Source organism: Varanus komodoensis, unplaced genomic scaffold, assembly GCF_004798865.1.
Source record: "Varanus komodoensis strain SLA01 unplaced genomic scaffold, ASM479886v1 scaffold14_1, whole genome shotgun sequence".
NCBI lineage: Eukaryota > Metazoa > Chordata > Lepidosauria > Squamata > Varanidae > Varanus > Varanus komodoensis.
Window position 1 is genome coordinate 24879619 of NW_025335438.1, and position 21668 is coordinate 24901286.

At 42.7% G+C, this 21668-nt stretch overlaps 1 protein-coding gene across 2 annotated transcripts in view; it reads right to left on the reverse strand.

The window, feature by feature from the left end:
* LOC123020428 (zinc finger protein 521-like) overlaps positions 1-15903 on the reverse strand; it is a 60579-nt gene extending 44676 nt beyond the window's left edge. Inside the window, exons 1-3 of one of the 2 annotated variants that reach the window (XR_006414093.1) lie at positions 13727-15903; positions 6576-6707; positions 2128-2243 (exon numbers count right to left, since the gene is read on the reverse strand). Coding sequence is in view for 1 of the 2 variants with exons in the window: in XM_044424160.1 (XP_044280095.1) it covers positions 2128-2243; positions 6576-6750 (291 nt within the window). In the remaining variant the exon portion in view is untranslated. Of the gene's footprint in view, positions 1-2127; positions 2244-6575; positions 7080-13726 lie in introns of those variants that run through there. The other variant, XM_044424160.1, reaches the window with a different exon arrangement.
* Positions 15904-21668: the final 5765 nt, after the last annotated feature.

The following is a 21668-nucleotide window of genomic DNA, read 5'->3' on the forward strand; positions in this document are numbered from 1 at the left end:
ATTTGATTTACAAATGCAAAAATGACCACAAGTTAGATGGCATTTTTAAAGAAAGGAACCATCATTGCATGTAAGCACTCTGGTAAAACAGCTCAGTATTTTTAGGTATTTGATTTTCAACAAGTGTAACAAAAACCTTTCTTGACAGTTCCATGGCTGCAAAGTCCTAGCAACTTGGAGCCATTTGCAAATGTATCATTCCAACTCCACATAAGAATTTTTCCAATTTGCTTCCTTTATGTTTGTCTCCAGAGAACAGTGGTGTCTCAATGCAAGAAGAATCTGGGTTTGTAAATGAGCACCAGGAATATAAGCATTCTACTTTTAATGAAGAACAAGGCATTCTTCTAAGTTCTAGAACAGGACTGCAAGATGAGATTAAATCCTGACATTAAGATTTCTGCAAGGAGTACTCAAACTGTAGCAACAGAATAATTAAAACAGTTGCCTTTTTTACCCTTTCCCAAACATTCTTGCATTCTTGTTTTTGCTCTTTGCTACCCTTTGGTTCCATAAGTCCAGAACTTTTTGATTTGGACCTGACAATTTTAGGAAGCTGTATTAGTAAAGGATGCTTCTTCACTCACACTTTAAATTTACATCTAAAAATGTAATGTGGGAGTGTTGTGAACATGTATGTGCAATCAAATGTATCATACTGATGCACCCATCAGAAAGCTGCAACAACTTGTCATGTGTATACTCAGAGGCAAAGAAAATCTGGGTATGTTGCCATGCAGTGTGTGAAACAACTCCAGTAGTGATCCATGGATAGCAGTGCGGCCATAATTAGAGAATTTACTACATTTCTCTAGGTATTAGTAAATATATTTACTAATCCACAGCACTACTATCAGTGCAGTAGTGTTTTCTGCATCTCTTTTCCACTACAGATAATCAGTGACAGAGGATGAAAGTGTTCAGTTGAACAGATGAAAGACACTGGTTCTCACAGATGCACAGTTGTGGGTGGTGTTTGTTACTGTTCAGGCCTTTCAATACCTGTGTACAGAATCAGGCATCAAACAAGGAGCTTCTTTTGCATTGGCTAGGCTTTCTCACCTTTCAGCTAGCACATGATGTGGGGTAGGAAGGGGCACCATGACTGAGGGGCTTGGCTTAGAAGATGCAGGTCCCCTTTTCAAAATTGCAACATGAGCAGTTTAAAACATTATTTCTTTTGCAAGAGAAGTCTTACACACCCTTCACAAACTATACCAAAACTGCTCCTGCAGTACATAATTGGGTAAGTGGCTGGAGGAGCTCTCTGTCACAGTCCAGGAGCTTTTTCATCCAGAAACCAGAAGTCCATTTTGGGGAAGCTCTCATGGCTCGCATTCCAACAATGGTTGCTGCCAAAAATGAAAGGAACAGGGGCAACCCCACTCCTAAATAGGAGTATATTTTAGTTACTGCCAGGAACTAAGCCTTGGGAGATGTATTTTAATCTCTTAGAACAGGGGAAAATGGCACAAAGTCAGGAAATCACCAAGCTGGTTGTTGGGGAAAAGTGATGTGACCTGGCTGTCTGGATTTGACCTGCAGCCTGAGGTTCTGCTCCACTGCTCTATATACACAGAAGACATTCTGAACATTTGAAGGGGGCAAGGCTTGTTTCAGGTGATTTCATGGGCAGAATCTGTTGGCAAACCCAATCATAATTGGAATCCAGCAACCAGTTATTCTGGAATCTACCTAAATAAAATGGAACTTCTATGAAGTGTTTAATGTATTTTAGCATATTGCAGAAATATGACTTGGTCTGGACACACTTCCAGTAAGTCCTTGCTTTGTTTCTAATACCAGAACAGCAGCTCTTAACACTCCTGCCTGCTTGCAATCTAGAAAAGGGGGATTTGAAAAGATCTGTCAGCCTGTGCCCAGTGTACAGCACAGGAAGGTGCTCTTGTATGGTGCTCTTAGACACAGCTCGGACAGCTTCATGGGTAGACTACCTGCAAGTAGCTTTCTGTTTATTCGTGTGGTTCACCAACCCTTGCCCCCATGCTGATGTACACCAGTACACTTCACAGAAAGCAAGACTATTCTCTCTCCCACCGTGAATACCTTTGGTAAACAATATATGCCACAACCCCTTGATTCAAGCACTCTTAATGAGCAGGGTACCTGCAGTTCTGTTTGGAAGAAGAACTTCTGTGGGCACTGTGTGCAGTCATAGATCTTGTCTTCTTGCCCATGGGCCGAAAAAATGTGTTGCTGCAACTTGTTGGCTTGAACAAATACTGAAACATTAAAAAGAAAAAGTGAACTTTTTGTTATTTTGCTTCCTATGTGGAGACTTTTTCGTGAACATTTCCTCATTAACTCGCAGCAATTGCAAAGGGTACAATTATCTAAGTACCCTATAATTTCTGATTATACTGTTGCTATAATAGGCACCAGCCATGATTGCTCAGTTCCACATTCAAGTTCTAATTTTCTTTTCTTTTCTTTGTAAAAGAACTGTGCTTGTATGTCTGGTAAAACATAATCAAATAACATTCAAATCTAAAACATTTGGAAAGCCATCTTTCCCCTCTTACTAACATTAATTTCCCTCTTACCACAATCATTTCAGATTCAACCATGCTACACTAAAAATCAAAAGTAACATTTTACAAAATTCCTTGCTACTGAGAAATTTGGAAACAATACATGGCAAAGCCTTTCTTTTCTGCTTTCTTTCTTTCTCTCTTTCTCTCTTGCTTTTGCCCAAAAGTTAAAGCGAACAAAGAATGCTATATTTAAATGAATTAATGTTAAAATTATATCCCACAGCTACACTGGGGCAATGTCTATAAATGTGAAACAGAACTGCAGGTAAATTCTCTTTGGATACTTTAAGATCAACTCTGAGTACACACTGAATGCAAGGGTTTCAATAATATAAACATGTTCAATTTTAATGACTACAAAACAAGGCCCTAAGACTGTGTAACAGTTTACCTAGGAGACATACTATTAATAATTAAATTGTATATGCCAGAGGCAGTGTTTGGGTTGGCAGCACTGACTTCTGATGGATGCCTGGTGCACTGTGACCTAAAAAAGTTTGCATCTACAATATTAATCTGTATAGGCAGGGAAAGGATTTATTAAAGATGCTGGCATTTAACTTTGACTCCACTCCTAATCATTAAAATAATTCTAATTGAATGCCAACAAAAAAAGAAAGAAAGGAGGAATTAGAATAGTGTTCTTGTGAGTCATACATTTTAATCACATTTCTCATTACCTTAAAAAGGATCGGATTCCATTTTCCATATAAAACTTATATTGGTGATTTTCAATTCTTGTTAATATTCTACACAGTAAAATAATTTAATAGCATATTACTCATAAAACATTGTTGTTTATGATTAATGTGCTGTGTCTATTTACCCCATCAGCAAAAAAGGGAAAATGGTTATACAGATTGGAATAGAAGTTATCTACATACGTCTTAACACATTTTATAGGGCCACTGGCTGAAATATTAAGGGATTATTATTTTTATTTTTAATCACAGAACTTATTCATGGAGAGAACCATCAGTAAGGCTGCTTTTCAGTTGCTATTTTGTACTGTAATTTTTTTAAAAAATCACTCCAAACTTAACTCTTAGAATCACAGGCTGTACTGAGTAAGTTAAAGAAAATCACTTCCTTACTTAAATACAAACACAGAAGATGTGGAAAAATCTAGTAGGATCAATGCAAAAATACAAATAATAAAATAAGGTGATCAACAAGGGAAGGTAATCATCAATAGCAGCAACTCTACCTGAATTTGTCCCTATTTTATTTTAACCCTAATCCTGCCAAATATGAAGGGATATGTAAAGGTACTGGAGGGATGGCCATGTTTTCTTATCAACATGTGTCACTGGAGAACTTCCCATTGCTTCCCATTGATGTGGGGCTCTGTAAACTTCCAATGTTCCTCTTTTAGAAAACCAAATCTTACATATACAGCGATTCAAGGTATAATTTTAAATAGCACCACTGCTATTAAAGCAAAGATGTGTAGTGTTTAAATAGTTTGATTTGCAATTCCAGTTGCAGCTTAGGTTTCTAGTCCATACTGTGGGGAGCTTGTTTTATTGGTAATAGGCCTATGCGCAACTAAAGCCTGCAGTTTCTCACAGTTGTGATGCACAACTGAAGGGGAAAAGGGCTTTATATCTTAACCGTGGTAGCCCCAGTTATCTCAAGCCTTCAATAACGGGGTATGTAGAGCAAAATGGTGGGGAACTTATTTGGGGTGGGATGGGTAGTGAGCAGAGGAGAGAAACTAGATAGGGGGTTGTAGGTGCCTGGGGGGTGGGGGCAGTAGCATAGAAGCTGGGCAGGCTGTGTCCAGGTGCAGCTTTTTGAGTGAGTTTCAGAAATGCATGTTCATTACTTGTTAACCAGCAGCAATTTCATGTGCTGAGTATGTGAGAAACAGTTATCACATAGACCAAACAGCTGAGACACAGCGTTTCTTATCACTTTAGACCTTGGACTGTGGGTTTTAAGCTGTAAGCCGAAGAGTGCTGAATGTTCTAGGGAATCGTGCATATGTGTGTTCACACACATTTGAGACACTGCAGTATGTCTCTGCTCTGTAGTAGTACTTCAATTATGAGGCATCAATAGTGCCTCTAAATATGCTTCTTTCCACTTTTGTAGGTGGTATATGCACGGTATTAAATGCACAGACATGCAAGCAGAGTGATCATGCAGCTCACAGTGAAGTGATCCAAGCTGTGGGATGCTGTGCTGAAAAGAAGCATCCTCACAATAGCAGTATTCGAATGGCCCAATAAGACAACCAGGTTCAACCTCCTAGTCAATGAGGATTTCCAGGTTAAAGCATCCCTAATAGATGATTGTCAGACTTTCCGAATTCTAGATCTACTTAGCTTTACAGGCATGGGATATTCCTAATGGTAATCTATCCACACCTTATGAGCTAGTGTGATGTGGTGCTTAGAGTGTTGGACTGGAGACCTGGGAGAACTGGGTTCTAGTCCCTACTCAGGTATGAAGCTCACTGGGTAACTTTGGGCTGACCACAGGCCCACAGCTCAACCTGTCTCATAGAGCTACTGCTGTGAGGAGCCATGCAAGATGCCTTAGGTTCCTCACAAGAGTAAAAAAAGTGGCATATAAATGCAATGTGATCTCATCCACAGATTGTGCCATCCACAAATGATGCCTTAGAGCCTCACCTCCATGCACTCATCCCAACTGTTCAAGGCAAAGGGGTTGGAGCAAGTCCTTTACGAGGAAGAGTTGCAACAGCTGAGAATGTTTAACTTGGAAAAAAGTGAGCAAGGGGAGACAGGAATGATGTACAAAATTGTGCATGGTGTGGAGAAAGAGAATATTGGTTAAAAATCTCCCTCTTTCCTAATACAAGAATGTGGGGTCATCCCATGATGCTGATTGATGCGAGATTCTGGACAATAAAAGGAAGCATGTCTTCACACATGCTTCCTCCACACAAAGGAAGCATGTCTTCACATGTCTTCACACTAAGCTATGGAATTCACAGGGTGTAGCGATGACCTCCAATTTGGATGGCTTTAGAAGGGGAATGGACAGATTAAGGAGGAGGCTGCCAATGGCTGCTATGGCTACTGCACTCATATCCTGCTTAAGGGATCCCATGAGCAGCTGGTTGGAATGCTGCATGAATGGAATGCTGGACTACAGAGATCCTTCTGCTGATCCAACAGGGCTGTTCTCATGCTCTTGGACAAGAATTGCTATGTGCCTTCCTCACCAAATGTACATCACCAACTTTCCTCGGAAAGTATACAAGGGCCATGAGCCAAAAGTACTTCTTTAGGCATGCTCAACATCCCACTGGGTCCCACTTACCAGCTCTGAACATCAGACTCTTTCCACAAAAACAGATTTCCTCTCCAATGCTACATCACAAATGGCTTTCAAAAAGCCTCTTCTTTTTAGGAAAGGCTGCTATATGATGAGCTGTTTTCCAGGAAACAACACTGAGGCATACAGATGTATGCAGAAGAAAAGGTGCAGGTGTATATTAATAGACCCTTGCTTGCAAGACTACCCCCATCAACCAACGTCCTGCAGGTCTTTGCACTGAAAATACGTCCTTCCTTCAAGTCTTCAATAGTTTAGCATTTCCCCCAGGACAAATGTACCCCATAAGCATATTTGTAAACTGCTTCTTTCCACTATACCTCCTTGTAATCCTGTGAAAACTCCTGGGATAGAGCATGGGGCAATACACCTAGAGGGATAAATCAGAAGAAATCTCATTCTCTCTCAAGTGTTCAGAAACACCTTCTGCTCAGCAAACAGGGTCTCTGGATCCTATGCCCTACTAGCATAATACAGAATATTATGTAAGAAGTGTGTTTGAAAAGCAGTTCAGGTAGATGGATGTCTGATCTTTTTGCACAGTTGACTTTTTTAATAATTCCTAATCAATATCACTAATGAGCACAAATCTAATATTCGCATACAGGCTGACCTGAAGTCACACGTTGGCAACCATGACAGCGCTGGAGAGTATACACGAATAACATTAGCCAAGACTAGAAAATGAACTAATCTTGTCATCATACCCACCTGTAAAACAAACTGGACATTTGAAAGTCCCTCCCATTCCTTCAAAACTGTGTTCTATCAGATGGCACTGAAGTTTGGCAGGTGAATCAAAGGTCTGGTTGCACAGCTTGCATTCATGGTTTAGGCCTTCATCTAGCAGAGGAGAGTGAAGACATGTTATTGTTACTTGATACATTTGCCCTCCAGTCTTCTGCCAAAGAACTCAGAGCAGTTTACATAGGATTAGAAGCATCATGGATGATATACTCCATCTGCTAAGCAGTTTATCAACCAGTTCCATTGAGCAACTCCTTCACCTCCCCCAAAATAACAGTTATTAACATATATATTTGCTAGCAAGAATTAGGTATATGAATCAATGCAATTGGCCTTGATCACTAACACCGAAGCATATGGTACAATTTCTGTCCCACTGCCTATAGCAGATCAAGGGTGGGATCATATGCTGCCAGTCCCTTTGATGTGACAGCTATTAGCCTATACCTGTTAAATGTGTACACATTAGCTGAAAAATATATACAAGTTTTTCCAGGCCCTATTAAAGTACTGGGGGAGGCAGGCGGGTTAAAATACACTTTTCTTAAACAGGGGGACTGCAGAGTTATCTGTTTAGTATTGTAACAGGCAAAGACCCTACAAAACAGCCAGCAATACACTTGCAAAAATGTTTCACTCCAAGTTTCCCTTCTGATCTATATCAACCCACTCTAACCTCTCCTCTAAGGCAGCTGACAAAGCCTTAACTGAAGAATGATCCAGAAAGTGTGAAAACCCTGGCTATTTTGGTTTGCTTTTAGCTGGAAGGACTATATAAATACCACATGTGCTTAAGAATGAATGACAGAATTGGAGGATTTTATACTTATGTAGATTCTAATTTTTGATATGCAGTATTTTAAAAGATTTTCCCACCCTCTCTTTTACAGTTCTATGGTACCATGAATCTCTGCCTTGATTTTTCTGGTATTCTTAATGCTTGAACAATTCTCCCCTGCCACTTCCTATTTCCCTTATTAATAACTATCCCACTACAGCCTCAAAGGTCCTTTATATTTTTCAGATATAGGCATTCCTAGTACTACCAAATTGATCCTAAAACCTTCCCTGCTCTAAGATGCAGGTCTTTGGTGCCCTTCCCCCCTCCCTCTTCCATCTTAGGCCTAGCATTAGCCTTTCTTCCCACCAGTGTTGCAAGCTCCTTTCGTTCCACCATGGGAACCGTGATAGGTTGTCCTACTTAGAAACAGTTGCTAGGTATGATGCAGCTCCTAGCTTTGTTGTACAGGGTTCAATTCCCTCAGCATATCTTAGAAAAGGTCCTTGTGTATGTCACTAATGTGTTATACAAATAGCTTGATCTTACAGGTAAATACACTATCCGATTAATAAAAACAACACATAGCTGCACGTGATACATCATTTGAGCATGTTGCATGCAGAAAAGGATTTTTAAAAGTATCCCTTCCTAAGCATCTAAACATCCAACCATTCCACTGTAATTTAAAATAACACAGCATGTAATTATTGGTATCTATGACTGACAAGAAATGATCAAACCTGATGAAGTTAACAACCAAATTAAGCATGACCTACAGAATGCAATCTATATGTCATCACTTGGTCATTTTCCCAAATGATAACAAAGTAAAACCAGACAAAGCAATTAGATGTATACCCCTGGCATTTGGGTTACCTGAGTGTGAATTATCCTTGATATAAACAGGCAGAATTCACAATCCTGCTGCTTCATCTTGCTTAGCAAAGGATCCTTCACTGCTCACTCATGCAACAAGCTCAGTGGTGAAAGAACGCTAGTCGTGACTATGCAGAGCAAATGCACTACCTCCCGTATCATTTCCTGTAAGAGCTTCTGAAAATGTCAACACATGCAATTGTCCAGGATCTAGACTGTGCAATTTTCAAAGCCTGGGTCTGCTGACGTTCTGTTGTACTGCTGTTTGCTAAGGGTTCTGTCACTTTGGGCTGCATTTGTCACTTCCTATACTATTAAATCAGAAACAGACAAAGGCAGGGAACTTTTGTTGTAGTTGTACGACCATAGAACAATCTGGGGTAGTTCATTCTTCCTCCATTCACAATCTATTCCAGTTGGAAGTCTGGATGGACAGCATACACATGTATCAGGCAGAAATGCTGGGACTATGTGCTAAGGACTATAAATCGCAAGTTCCCCCTTCTCTCTTAGTGCTATTGTTGAATTATTTTGTGCATTCTTCCTTTTTGATGCCTCTATTCTTCACTTTATGTCAAAGTGAACTCCACATTAAAAAGAAATGGAAGAGTAATGTTTGTCAAAAATTATGCATGTTTGAAAAGGTTACATAAGAGGCAGCATTGAATGGCAACGTGGACAGAGTTCAGAAAACAAGATGGAATCAATGCTTAGCACTCATATATAGGCTAATACATTTTATTATGAAGAAAAACCTGAATTTAACACTTGTAATCAGGCCAAACATCTAGCTCATCTGGTATCGGGTCTCTGACAGTGACCAGTACCACTACTTTGGAGCAAGGTGAAAATCCCCATAATGGCCCTATTATGCACTAAGAAGCCAGAGAGAGGAATTTTTCTGTGAATATCTGTGTTGATGTGCTTACTTAAACCAAGTGGGGGGAAAGGAACCCATCTCTGGATCTTTCGTCTGTCAAGGTGAAGATAAGTGATGGACAATCTCCAAAATGTTAGCCAAATGCAAATCAGCAATGCTAGGTACTCTAAAGCAATTGAAACTTGGAGGGGCATTTCAGCAAGCTCTCCAAGGATATATGGATTCCTGTTCATACATGCTGCATAAAAATGCAACATTTAAATTAAGAATGATGGGTGGTTTTATAGGCATCCGGGTTTTTACTGTCCCTGTTTCCATTAATTTCACTCCTGAAAGTAAAAGAAGGGTAGGCATTTCTTGTCCCCTATCCATTATATGGGACATCATGTGCAGTATTTTGTTAATTATGCTTAAATTCCAGTGATGTCCACTGAAATTAAGTGTGTTGGAGTGGGATTTAGGTGTGCATTATTGTATGCAAGATTACAAATAGCGTCAGATGGCAGTAAAACAACCCCCCTGCACCTAATTTGATGAGAATTTACTAAAATCTAACTTTTTTAAGCCTCAGATGATTGCAACATTTGGATTTTAGCAGTTAAAATGGGTGTGGGGGGCAGGACTGCTGTTGAAGCTGTAGACTTTGAAAGTCTGCATTCAAGATGTGTTTGCAAATTCAAACCTTCTATTTCAGATTATAGTGAAGTCTAATTTATATATATAAACACTTGACTAGTAAAATCTTAGAAAGTTTTCCAGCTAAACCTCTTTGACTAATGGGAATATATGTTATTTAAAAATCGTAAGCATTATGGATAAAAGAGTCTCCATGTCTAAAAAAGCCAGCACAAATTAGAGCTGAAGCAGGGAGGAATCTAAAAGAGAGACGAAGTTACAAAGTGAGTTGAGTAGGAGATGGGGTTCGCACACTCTGTCTACCTCCCCTCCCCTCTCATGACAATAATTCTTTCATGCTGAAGGAAGGTCTCTTCATGAGCTTGCTGACATGTATCCCTAGTCTGGGCCTCCTCAATTCTGTCTTCCCGTCAGGGCATGTCCTACATAGGGTTGCCCAACAGACTAATGAGAAAGAATACTATAGTCAGTATAGCTGTCTTCAATTAAGAGCTTAGGCTGGTATTAGGGTTTCTTGACACTGTACACGGTTAATAGCAAGGTCAAACCCACCTAGGTTCCTGGACAATCCACAATATTCCCATGGACCTACAGCTCTGCATGTACTCCCCACTTCTTTTGATCATTGCTGCATTCTGGGACAGAACCAGTGATACTGCAGCAACAGCAGTGAGCTGTGGCTGGCCAGGGGCAGTGGAGAGCAGCAGGTGTCCATCTGGCCCAGAAAATACACCAATCTTCAGATCCCCTGTTAACAGTTGACTTAGAAAGGCTGACTGTACTTGCACCCACAGTTCTTCCACCAGCACATTTCAGTTCCTGCTGCTCCTTCTAGTTATTGCAAGAGGGATGAGAATTCGGGAAGAAAGCTGTTCTTTAGACACCTGCTTTTCTACACACAGAAAAGTTTAAAATGGAAATACGGAATGCCATGTCTCACCTAAACAAACAGGCAGTGAAAAGCTACCTTGGCAGTTTACACTTGGGATAAATATGAAGTGAAGTGGAGTGCCAGAACATTACTTCAAGAGGTCATTTCCCCTCTCTTCTATATCCACTTCAAAGCTACATTCTTTCAGCAAATCTACAGAAAAAAAGGCATCTAAAAATGCTGAACAGCTTTAAAAAATTCCATCAGAATAAGCTGCTCTTTAGAAAGATGGTGGATGACAGTAATTGGAAAATACTGTCTGACTCATTTATTAAAGTGAAATTCAGAGTCAATTGATTTAATAACCATTAGAATATTCTATTAAGGATTTAATAGGTTGGCACAGTCCTATTTTTTATTAAGAGTTATTGGTGAGAAATAAGCAATTCTATGGAAGTTATCCACCCATAGCTGTAGGGCTGATTCACACACCATTCCCCCCACCATAAACACAGTGGCTTCTGAACAGTAATTTTAAGGTAGGAAGGGCCATTCTTAAGGATGGGCTACTCCTGTACCAGACTGTCAACTGCTGGAAGAGCCTTGCTTTTAAGCCTTATCACATTATCTGCTGGTAGAACAGCCGTCTGAATTTGAAAGTCATTCATAAGAACTGGAATAAAATGGATTCCAAGTCAGAAAGCAAATGCATCACAGTCTTCCCAGAGAGGAAAAACAGCCGCATGTATTGGCTCTTTGGAAGGAGGAATGAAAAAAGTCTATTACACAAAATAAGCCTACTGGTTAGTGAGAAAGGAAAGAGAAAATGGGATTGCACTGCTTTCTCCATCCATTAGGCATGGTCTTCCAGGGAGAAGCCTTTGCATAGAGAGGTATATACACATAGGATTCCTTGGTAGAGGGAATCCCGAACATGCAGGGTTCTCCTGGGGAAGCCTGTACGTTTCGGTATCACATACCCACTGTTAAAATCTACTTTGTCTCAGTTTGTTCCATCTCATGCTTAAGTTTGTGAACTCTCAAAAGTACAATAGTATGGACCTGGAAAAAGTGCAGATATGTCCCAGCTAATATATACATTGCTTTTTTTGTGGAAAGTGGTGTCTAGAGTGTCAGAGGCATCTGCTGGACATTCCCTGTGATGGTATTACAGTTGACAAAAAATTGCTATCTCCACACAGTATACCATTATCTACTTAAACAAACCAAACAATAAAAACCAAAGGTTAGCTACAAAGATACAACTGTAAACCAAAAAGAAATCAGATTATCTGAACACAGCATTAATTAAATAGCCATGGAACCCAACTATGCAATCCTCTGGACTCCTCATACATACACCTACACCAGCACTTACACATATACAAATACTTTGCAAACCAATATCTGCCTACTCAGAAGAAAGGTTCACTAAATTTAATGGGACTGATTCCCAGGAAAGTGTGCATAGGATTTCAATCTTAAAGCAGCAGAAAACTGCATCAAAGGGACTTCTCTCCAGTCCCTTTCTGTCATTGTGTAACCTTTTTGTTGGTGAAGGCTTGTGTGTAATCTAGCCACATATTTCTCCTTTTGAAATGAGGAAAGGGAACAGTTCCCTAGTTGCCAGGCACACCCTGCAGCAAAGTTGTCTTCCCCATCTGCTTATTACCTGGGGAAGTTGTAGTGCTCATGACTGACCCAAAGGAGATACAACACTTCTTACAGAAAGGTGAAACAAATGGAAATGCTCATTTCTGAAAGAAGGCAAATCAGAGGAGACACCTCCTTCCAGAAAAAAGTGTTTCTGCTTATTTGGATTGCCTGGAAAAACTAAATAATCATTTAGGTATTTCAACCTTTTAGAATTGGAGGGACATTCAGAAAAGCAAGAACATGCTGAATGATCTGTGGTTGAAGGAAAGGTGGCAGGGAAGGGGTGTGGATAATCTTGGTTGGTTTGATTGGGACCCTGAGGGCTGGAAGTGGTTCCGGTGCCTAGTGTTTCAGCTCGTCCCTCACAAAAATACCTATCTTCAGTGCCAAAGACCATGTTGATGAAATACAAATCCCAAATCACTGCCAATGTTTGATCCTGCTCTCATTGAAGGCAACTGAATATTTTTGATTAAAGATCCGGGTTAACCATAAACATTCCCACTCCCAAGTGGTTTCCATGTCATATCAGTAAAAGCTGTCCATCTGTGTCACGTGTCTCAAATAAGTGGAGTTACTGCTGTGGGAAGTACCTTGAAAGTCAGGAGAACCACTTAGTGCTCCAGATCAAGCATTAATATTATAACCTGAAAAAATCTTTCCTAGAGGAGTAGCACCCTGATTCTAAAGTTTGAACCAGCCTACAGTCTATCCTTCATCAACCTGGTGCCACCCAGAGGTATTGGACTACAACCCTCCATATTCCTGACCATTGGCTATTCTGTCTGGGGCTGATGAGCACCAGGTAGGGGAAAGTTGCCAAAGCCAATGTGGGGTCTGAGCTTAAGACAGAATTACAGGTTAGTTAAATTAGGTGCACATCTATACTGCAGACAGCTATTATACTAGTTTAGATGCCACTGCACACCCAAGGCAGTGTTGATATAACAGTTTTATGAAGATGCTCAGAATTCTCTGTAAGAAATTATTCACCTCTTATACAACAACTACAATTTTCAAGTTCCTTGGGGAGCAAGTCATGAAATGTAAGTTTGCACAGCTATCCCCTCAAGTTCCAGGTTCGTAATTGTGTGCTTGTATAACACTTTTCACCCTTAAAGTAAAAATTTCTTGTATTGCCCTTCAATAACAAATTACATAAAATTATAATAAAATGAGCAATTAAAACTACATAATACAGATGTATGTTTCTGAGGGGAGCAGTACTATTAACAAATATATTGACATTATAGAAACGTATTTTAGTCGGAATCAAAAGTTTAGGGCTACTTTGGAGCACTGGTTCTCTCAACTGTGAAAATAATTCTGGATTTCTATGTCAAGTGCAACTGTGTGTGTGTGTTGGTCATGTGTCAAAAGATAGCTTTCTCTGTTGTTTGATATTAAATACCTACTAGTATTTCCCACCCGTCTGGGACTTCTGGAACTGGTGGAAGTACTGGTATATCTACCATCGAGTTCTACACAAAAAAAACACAAATTGGTAAAATTGAAAGAGGATACTTTATGGATACTTCATGCAGCACAAACTAAATTCTACCAGTTCTAAAGTCATGTCTATAGGGAAAATATCCTGTAACACTGAGACAGGTAGTCAATCAATATGAATTTCACACTAAGGTGGACCAGCCGTACAAATGGTGTACTATGCACATCTCTTTCATCACATAATTTTTGTGTAAGATGTACATCAAATAGTTCCCCGCAGAAGAAAAAGTGGGGGTGGAGGAAAAGCAGCTGGACCAGGCTATAAAGAACTACTTGCTATGTCTAATGTTTTGTTTGCCTTTCAATACATAATGAACAAACATCAATGAACAAAATCAAACTTTCCCAGGACTCCTTAAATTCCAATCAGTCACAATATATGTAATCTGGTATGTTGATACATGAACCCTTACATAAGGCTGTTTTGTTGCATTGCCCTTTTCCTCTGGTTTACATTGGATAAAATAAATGCTTTAAACTAGCAATATGAATTAAAACTTTCTTCAGGCTGCATAGAGAACCTGACGAGATCAAACACTAGCCTCAGGTTCTGTTCTTCATGTTACCTGAATGGTATGGTTGCTTCCTCCTCTCTGGCACTTCCCATGGTTATCTCATGCTTAAGGAGAGGCCCCATAGTTATTACTATGCTCGTGACACCTCCAAATTTGTCACCAATGTGGTGTGGTCCTTACAACAGGGTATGCAACTCCCAATGTCCTGCTCTATGGTTCCCTTCAGCATGGGTTATGCTGCCTAGGGCTGATGAGAGTTGTAGGCCAAAACATCTGGAGGGTCACAAGTTGCCCACACCTGCCTTTAAGGTTACCTTTGCATGTGTTAACACAGCTTTTCTGTGATCAATGCTTGATGAAGTAACACTGCTTGTGGGGGCAATCACTTGTGGCTTTTGCATCGCCCTCTCAGAGGGCTGATTACATGATCAGGACCTGTTGCAATTAGCTTCCAACTTATGGCTGAATTACTTAAACATCACGCCAGTTATACCAAAGCTCATCACAGAAACATGTTAGGTGTTATCCAGAATAGCTTACAGGTAGTAGCTACTCCTCTGCTGCCACAGATGTAGTAACAAGCTTGTCATTCCAGGTAACATGCAGCTGGGATCTTTAATGCTGCTGTGTATAACCAGTGGATATCACTTGATAACTAGTAAGGATAACAATGATATTTAAACGGGTGTGCTGGAAGGAGGATATTGCACATGTAGGCAAAGTAAATTCTGAAATGTACCAAGCGGATGCATAAAAAATTATTCTACTCTCTGCATCTAAAATTAAGGAGAAAAAAAGTGTATGAGAATCAAAGCTGTCATATCCCTCTCAAGGTTACACTTAAATCTGGTCTTGAAACCAAGGTAACTTCTGCAGCCTGTCTGAGGATTTCAGCTGCATATCAAAGTTATGCCACTACATCCAGAGCAAAGAATGACATTAAGTGTTGTTTTGGTTTTAATGTGAGAAAACTTCCATTGCTTGACCCCCAAAGAAAACATGTTGTTGTGCAAATAGTTTTGTCTGAAAAGTGTATAGAATATTCTTAACTAAATAAGACTTAGATGCTTCTGGAAAGGAGGCTCCATGGATATCGGCAAAATCTGCTTCAAAAATGTTTAAAATGCAAATGTTTAAGTTGCAAATCTATTGACAAGCAGTCACAGCAGAAAACAGCTCACATTACTTTGACTAAATCAGAATAGTACTACTGACATCAGTGGGATTATACATGTTTAAAGTCAACAACTCCAGCTTGAATGGCTTATGGATCAGCTGAAACGGTTTCTTTCCACTGACTCAGAACTAACAGCTTTACGCATTAATAACCATGGCCAGATCCTAGCTGCCTGCACATTCCTTTGCGGGCTCCTCTTCCCTGGCTTTCCTAAAAAACTATTACTAAGGATCCAGAGACTGTCTGGAACCAAATGGCATGTGGTGCTGGAGCCTGCACCAGGAAGAAATGAAATCACTTTCCTGAAAACTGAGGGCAGCCTCTTTTTCAAGCTATCACATTTAGACAAATTCAATTGTAGCGTATTTTATTTATTTATTATACTTCTGTTGCACCAAAAGCCAAAGCTCTCTGGGCAGTTAAGAGCAGGTTGCTTACCTGTAACTGATGTTCTTCAAGTGGCCATCTGTGCAGTCACACATATGGGTTCTGCGCCTGCGCAGTGCCTTTGGCCGGAAGATTAACAGCTAACGGTTTTTGGTGGGAACTCCGCTCCCCCTCCCCCCTAGCATTATATAAGGAGCGGAGTGCCTGCCATTTTCCAGTCTTTGAAAGACTGACGTTTGTTCTTATAATAAGGGTTGTCAGTATGACAAGATAGCCAAATTCAGTAGTGGTACGACACATAGCAAAGAGATCATAGTATTGAAAGAAATAGACCACCCATGACACCAAGCGGGGTCGGAGGGTGGGTTGTGTGACTGCACAGATGGCCACTCGAAGAACATCAGTTACAGGTAAGCCACCTGCTCTCCTTCGTCGTGGCCTCTGTGCATCACACATGTGGGTAGAATAACAAGCTCACCCCAAATGGAGGAGGGAAGTGTCTTCAGCGAAGGACAGAAGAAAGGACAGCTCTGCCAAAAGAGCAATCCTGCCTGGCATGGACATCGAGTCTATAAAGTCTGGCGAAGGTACACAGGGTAGCCCAAATGGCCACCCTGCACACATCTTCTATCGGGACCCCTGATGCAAAGGCCGAAGAAGCAGCAACAGCTCTTGTAGAATGACCTCTTGGAGTAGATGGCAAGTCCAACTTAGCTAACTGATAAGACAGGACAATTGTATTTACTATCCATTTCGAAAGACGTTGTGAAGTGACTGGACAGCCTCGGTCATGTTCCGAATATTTCACAAAAAGTCTATTGGAACGCCGAACAGACTCAGCCCTGGACCTATAAAAAGCTAAGCAACGATGAACGTCCAGCATATGTAGAGATCGCTCTATCGGATTCGAAGGGGTCGGAAAGAATGCCGGTAAAACAATCTCCTGTTGCATGTGAAACGAAGTAGCGACTTTCGGAAGGAAAGACGGATCCAGCCGAAGAACCAATTTTTCCTTATGAAAATTTAGAAAAGGAGGGTCTACCCGAAGGGCGCAGAGTTCAGAGGATCTACGGGCTGAAGTCGCTGCAACAAGGAAGGCAGTCTTCCATGAAACAAGGCGTAGATCGATCGTCGCCGTGGGTTCGAAAGGTGATTGAGTCAGCGCTTGTAAAACCACCGGAAGACTCCAGGTGGGCATCAGAGATCTTATAGCTGGATGCAGATTACTCAATCCTCTCAAAAATCTTTTAATCAGAGGTTGAGCAAAAATGGAGAGACCATGTATAGTTCCCCGGTAATGTGAAATCGCTGCTGTATAAACTTTTATGGACGAAGGTTTGAGTCCAGACTGATGAAATTCAAAGAGAAACTGAAGTATCTGTGAAACAGAAGCCGAGGGGGGCAGAAACGAGTGTAAATTGGCAAAGTTAGAGAATCTCTGCCATTTTGCCGCGTATGACTTCCTAGTAGATGGTCGTAGCGCAGATTCGAGAATATACTGTAGGTCTGGGTGTAGACTCTGCTGAGCAGGAATGGCCGGGATGGTTGGTGGTGTCGATACCGATGTATCGCAGCTGGTCATTGTATCCTCCATGCAGCCAGTTTCAGCGACAGCAAGTCTGGGTGGCGGATTGTGCCCTCCCTCTGGGTAACGAGATAAGGAAGAAGAGGGAGTTGGAGAAATTCTTCTTGGGAGACGTGAAGGAGAGTTGAGAACCATGGCTGGTGTGGCCACCAGGGGGTGATCAGTAGCCCTGTGGCCCCTTCATGAATGATCTTTGCCAACACTCTCATGATGAGTGGGATCGGAGGGAAAGCATAAAAAGTCATATTTGTCCAGGGGATCATGAAAGCGTCCTCGAGCGAGTCCTGACCCATCCCCGCTCTGGAACAACAGGCCATGCATGCCCTGTTCTGTTGTGTGGCAAACAGGTCTGGCTGGCCCCATCGGTGAAATAGCATGTCGTGAACCCGATGGTCTAGCTCCCATTTGTGTGACCGCGACATATGTCTGCTCAAGAGATCCGTGTCTGTATTTTCTGTGCCTGCAAGGTGAACTGCTAGAAGAGTGATACCTCTCGGTATGCACCAGTCCCAAATCTGCATGGCCAGGTGGGCTAGTTTCCGGGATCGGGTTCCCCCTTGTTTGTTCAAATAAAAGACCATCGCCATGTTGTCTGAGGTCACCTGGACGACCTGGTGTAGAAGCACATCCTCGAATGATTGCAGGGCTTTGAAAACGGCAAGAAGTTCCAGAAAATTGATATGGTTCCTGCAATCCTGGTGACTCCATATCCCCTGGGTACATACATCGGAGCAAATTGCTCCCCATCCCAGCAGGGACGCATCGGTGCCGAGGGTTACTGCAGGGTACCAGGGTCGAAACGGAATGCCTACAGTCAGATTGGCTGGGTCTATCCACCATAACAGGGACTGAAGAATGGAAGCCGGGAGTCGAATCCATTTGGTAGGTGGATCTGTCTGTGGTCGAAACATTCCGTTGAAGAACAGTTGAAGGGGACGTAGCCTGAGTTTGGCATGCGGAACCACAGCGATGGAAGCAGACATGTTTCCCAACAGGCTCTGAATAGACCGGGCGGGGACGGTTCTTGCTTGTCGAATCCGAGCGATGCACTGAGCAATCGCATGCCGTCCGTCCCGAGGAAGGAAGGCTCTTGCCAACGTCAAATCCAGCCGGGCTCCGATAAAGTTGATCACCTGTGTAGGGAGAAGGGAAGATTTCTGTTGATTAATACAGAGTCCGAGATCGTGCAATAGAGCACATGTAAACTCAACAGCAGACGAAAGTCCTGCTTCTGTGTCGGAGACCAGCAACCAATCATCAAGGTACGGGTATATCCGAATTCCACGTAATCGAAGGTGTGCACAGACAGGTGCAGTGGCTAATCCAAACGGTAGCACATTGAATTCGTATATTTCAGAGTCCACCGCAAAATGAAGGAAATGCCTATAACTTGGATGTATTGAAATATGAAAATAGGCATCCTTCAGATCCAATGAGGCAAACCAATCCCCTCTTCCCAGCAACGGGAGAATACTTTGAAGTGTGGCCATCCGAAACTTCTTTGGTGTTATGAATCTATTGAGAGCTCTCAAGTCCAATATTGGTCTGAGACCCCCATCCCGTTTCGGGACCGTAAAGTATCTGGAATAGAACCCGTGCAATCCCTCCGATAACGACAGGCGACGAATAGCTCCTTTAACAAGGAGTTGGTGAATCTCGTCTAACAGTACCAAGGAAGTCGGAGTATAGCGGATAGGATTCGGTGATGGCACAATGTCGAATTCGATTGCATATCTGTGCTGAATGATAGATAACACCCACCCATCAGATGTGATGGACTTCCAAATGGAGAGCCGACTCTTCAGTCGATCCCCAAATGAGAGGGGGGAGGGTAGAGTTGGAATGAAAGGAGAGGTTCGCTCGTTGAATCAGTGCTGTTGCCTGTCCGTATCAAAGCAGTGGCAGCCCTGTTGGAAGTGCTGGGGTGGTTGTTGCCTGCGACGCTGCTGACATTGATGCGGTTGCTGTTGCCGAGGCGGAAATTGTTGACGGTACTGTGGACGTGACCATGACCACTTACGTCGGGGTAGAGATTGCAATTCCATACGATGGGCCGTCATCCTTGATTCATCGATTTTCTTCAATTTACTATCCGTCCTCGCATGGAAGAGACCGGAACCGTCGAACGGCAACTCCTCAATTCTCCGCTTCATCTCGTCCGGAAAATTGCAATTACGCAACCAGGCGTGTCTGCGGAGGGAAATGTGACCGACCAGCGACCTCAAATCAGAGTCCACGTGGTGTCTCGCGGTGGAAAGTTGTTGCACTGCCACTTGCATAGCTTCCTTAACAAAAGTCTTAGCAAGTTCGCCCTGGTTTCCCGGGAGGGTATCGATGATGGCGTCCAGGCGTTGCATAAGGAAATATTGGTAACGCGCCAGGGTTGCTTCATAATTGGAAATTCGTAAACCAAGGCCCGAAGCTGCGTATACCCGGCGGGCGAGGGAATCAACCTTTCTGCCCTCTTTGTCACGAGGCGAGGTGTGTCCACGGGCTTCCTGACCCTGCGAGGATTCTACAACAACCGAATTCGGCTTGGGGTGACGGAGAAGAAACGGGATATCCTCTTCCCGCCGATACATGGGCTCGTATTTACGAGAAGTTGGTTGTGGGTGAGCTGGGAGGTCCCATGGCTGGGTCATTGCCTGCCATAAGGTCGTAATAAATGGCAAGGCATTAGATGTGGATCGTTCGCCCCTGACCACATCATAAAAACGATCGGTGCTCGGTCCCGGCTGTTGGTAGGCTTCTATATCAAGCGATCTCACTAGTCTGGCCATCAGATCGTTAAACGATATGTATGGTTCCTCGGGCAACCCCGGGCCCTGAGAAGCAACCGCTGCATCCAGCGAGGTCGAGTCAGCCTCAGACTCATCAGATTCCATCCAGTAGGGGGGTGGTACACAGGAGGAAGAATCTCCTGGTGACTCTGATCTGCCACTTTCTTTAGATGGGGCCCTCGGGGCATCTCTGGGCATTGAATGGAAATGTTCCCGAGGCGCTGGTGGTGAAGATTGTCCCCTGGAGGTCGGATAATAGGCTATGGAGTGGTACTTTTCCCGTCTCAGAGCGGAGGAGTACCTGGAGTGGTACCAATCATCAGACCTCGCATCCGAGGAACGGCTCCTACGGCTTCTCGGAGGGGAGATGGCAATCTCAGTATCCATTGGGATTGGAGGCATCAGGGTTGGTGATCGAGCTCTAGGTGGAGAGTCTTGTATTTCCCCATCAGAGATGGAACCACGCCTTGAATCCAGAATGGATTTGGCTGTCGGTCGGCGCAGTGAGCCCGGTGGGGTAACCCTCATAGCCGCCTGGATGGTCGGGACCGAGGGGATCAGTTCCGAAGCAGGGATCGGAATCAAGGAAGAGGCCGAGCCCGAGTGGCTGTGTTTTGCCTGCTCAGGGTTCTTCGGCTACTTAACCGGTTTGCCCGTCTTATCTTTCTTGGCCTTCTTATGCACAGGATATTTATCTGAGTCGCTGTGCTTTCTTTTTTCCTTTTGTTGGCTCGGCAGGGAAACAGACTGGTTGGCCATGGTATGAGCGCCTTCTTCAGAAGGGCATGAGGGCAGAGCAATGGAGGAAGAGGCTGAGCGTTGCGGCAGGTCAGCCGAAGTTGGACGGCCTTCGGGTGGGGCCACAACAGTGGAAGGCTTAGCCACCAGCCGGTCCGATTGGAGGAGAGCCTGGTCCCATGAGTTTGCGGAGGCGGTTCTCCCTGTTCTTTCTCGCCTGTTTAGAGAAGGCCAAACAATGGCCGCACTTATCAGTTCTGTGCCCTTCGCCCAAACAAAGGAGGCACAGATCATGCGGATCTGTGGCGGGCATTTTGGAGCCCCATTTTCCGCACTTGCGGAACGCCGCCCGTTGCACCATCGTAGAAAGAAGAAAAAAGGAGATAGTAAAGCGGGAAAGTAATATTTTTTTGTTTTGTTTTTTGTTTTTTTATAGGAACGATAAAGAGGAAAAAATGGTGCAAAGTTAAGAAGAAATATAAGTGAAGTACTAACAACAAGAACAAGGGATACAAACTTGGTAGGAAAAAGGAGAGATTTTCGAACAAGTAAGAAGGTAAGTAATAATCTTAGTGAGAGCGAAGCGGCATGAGGCACAATGAACAGCGGTCGCAAAGACTGGAAAATGGCGGACACTCCGCTCCTTATATAATGCTAGGGGGGAGG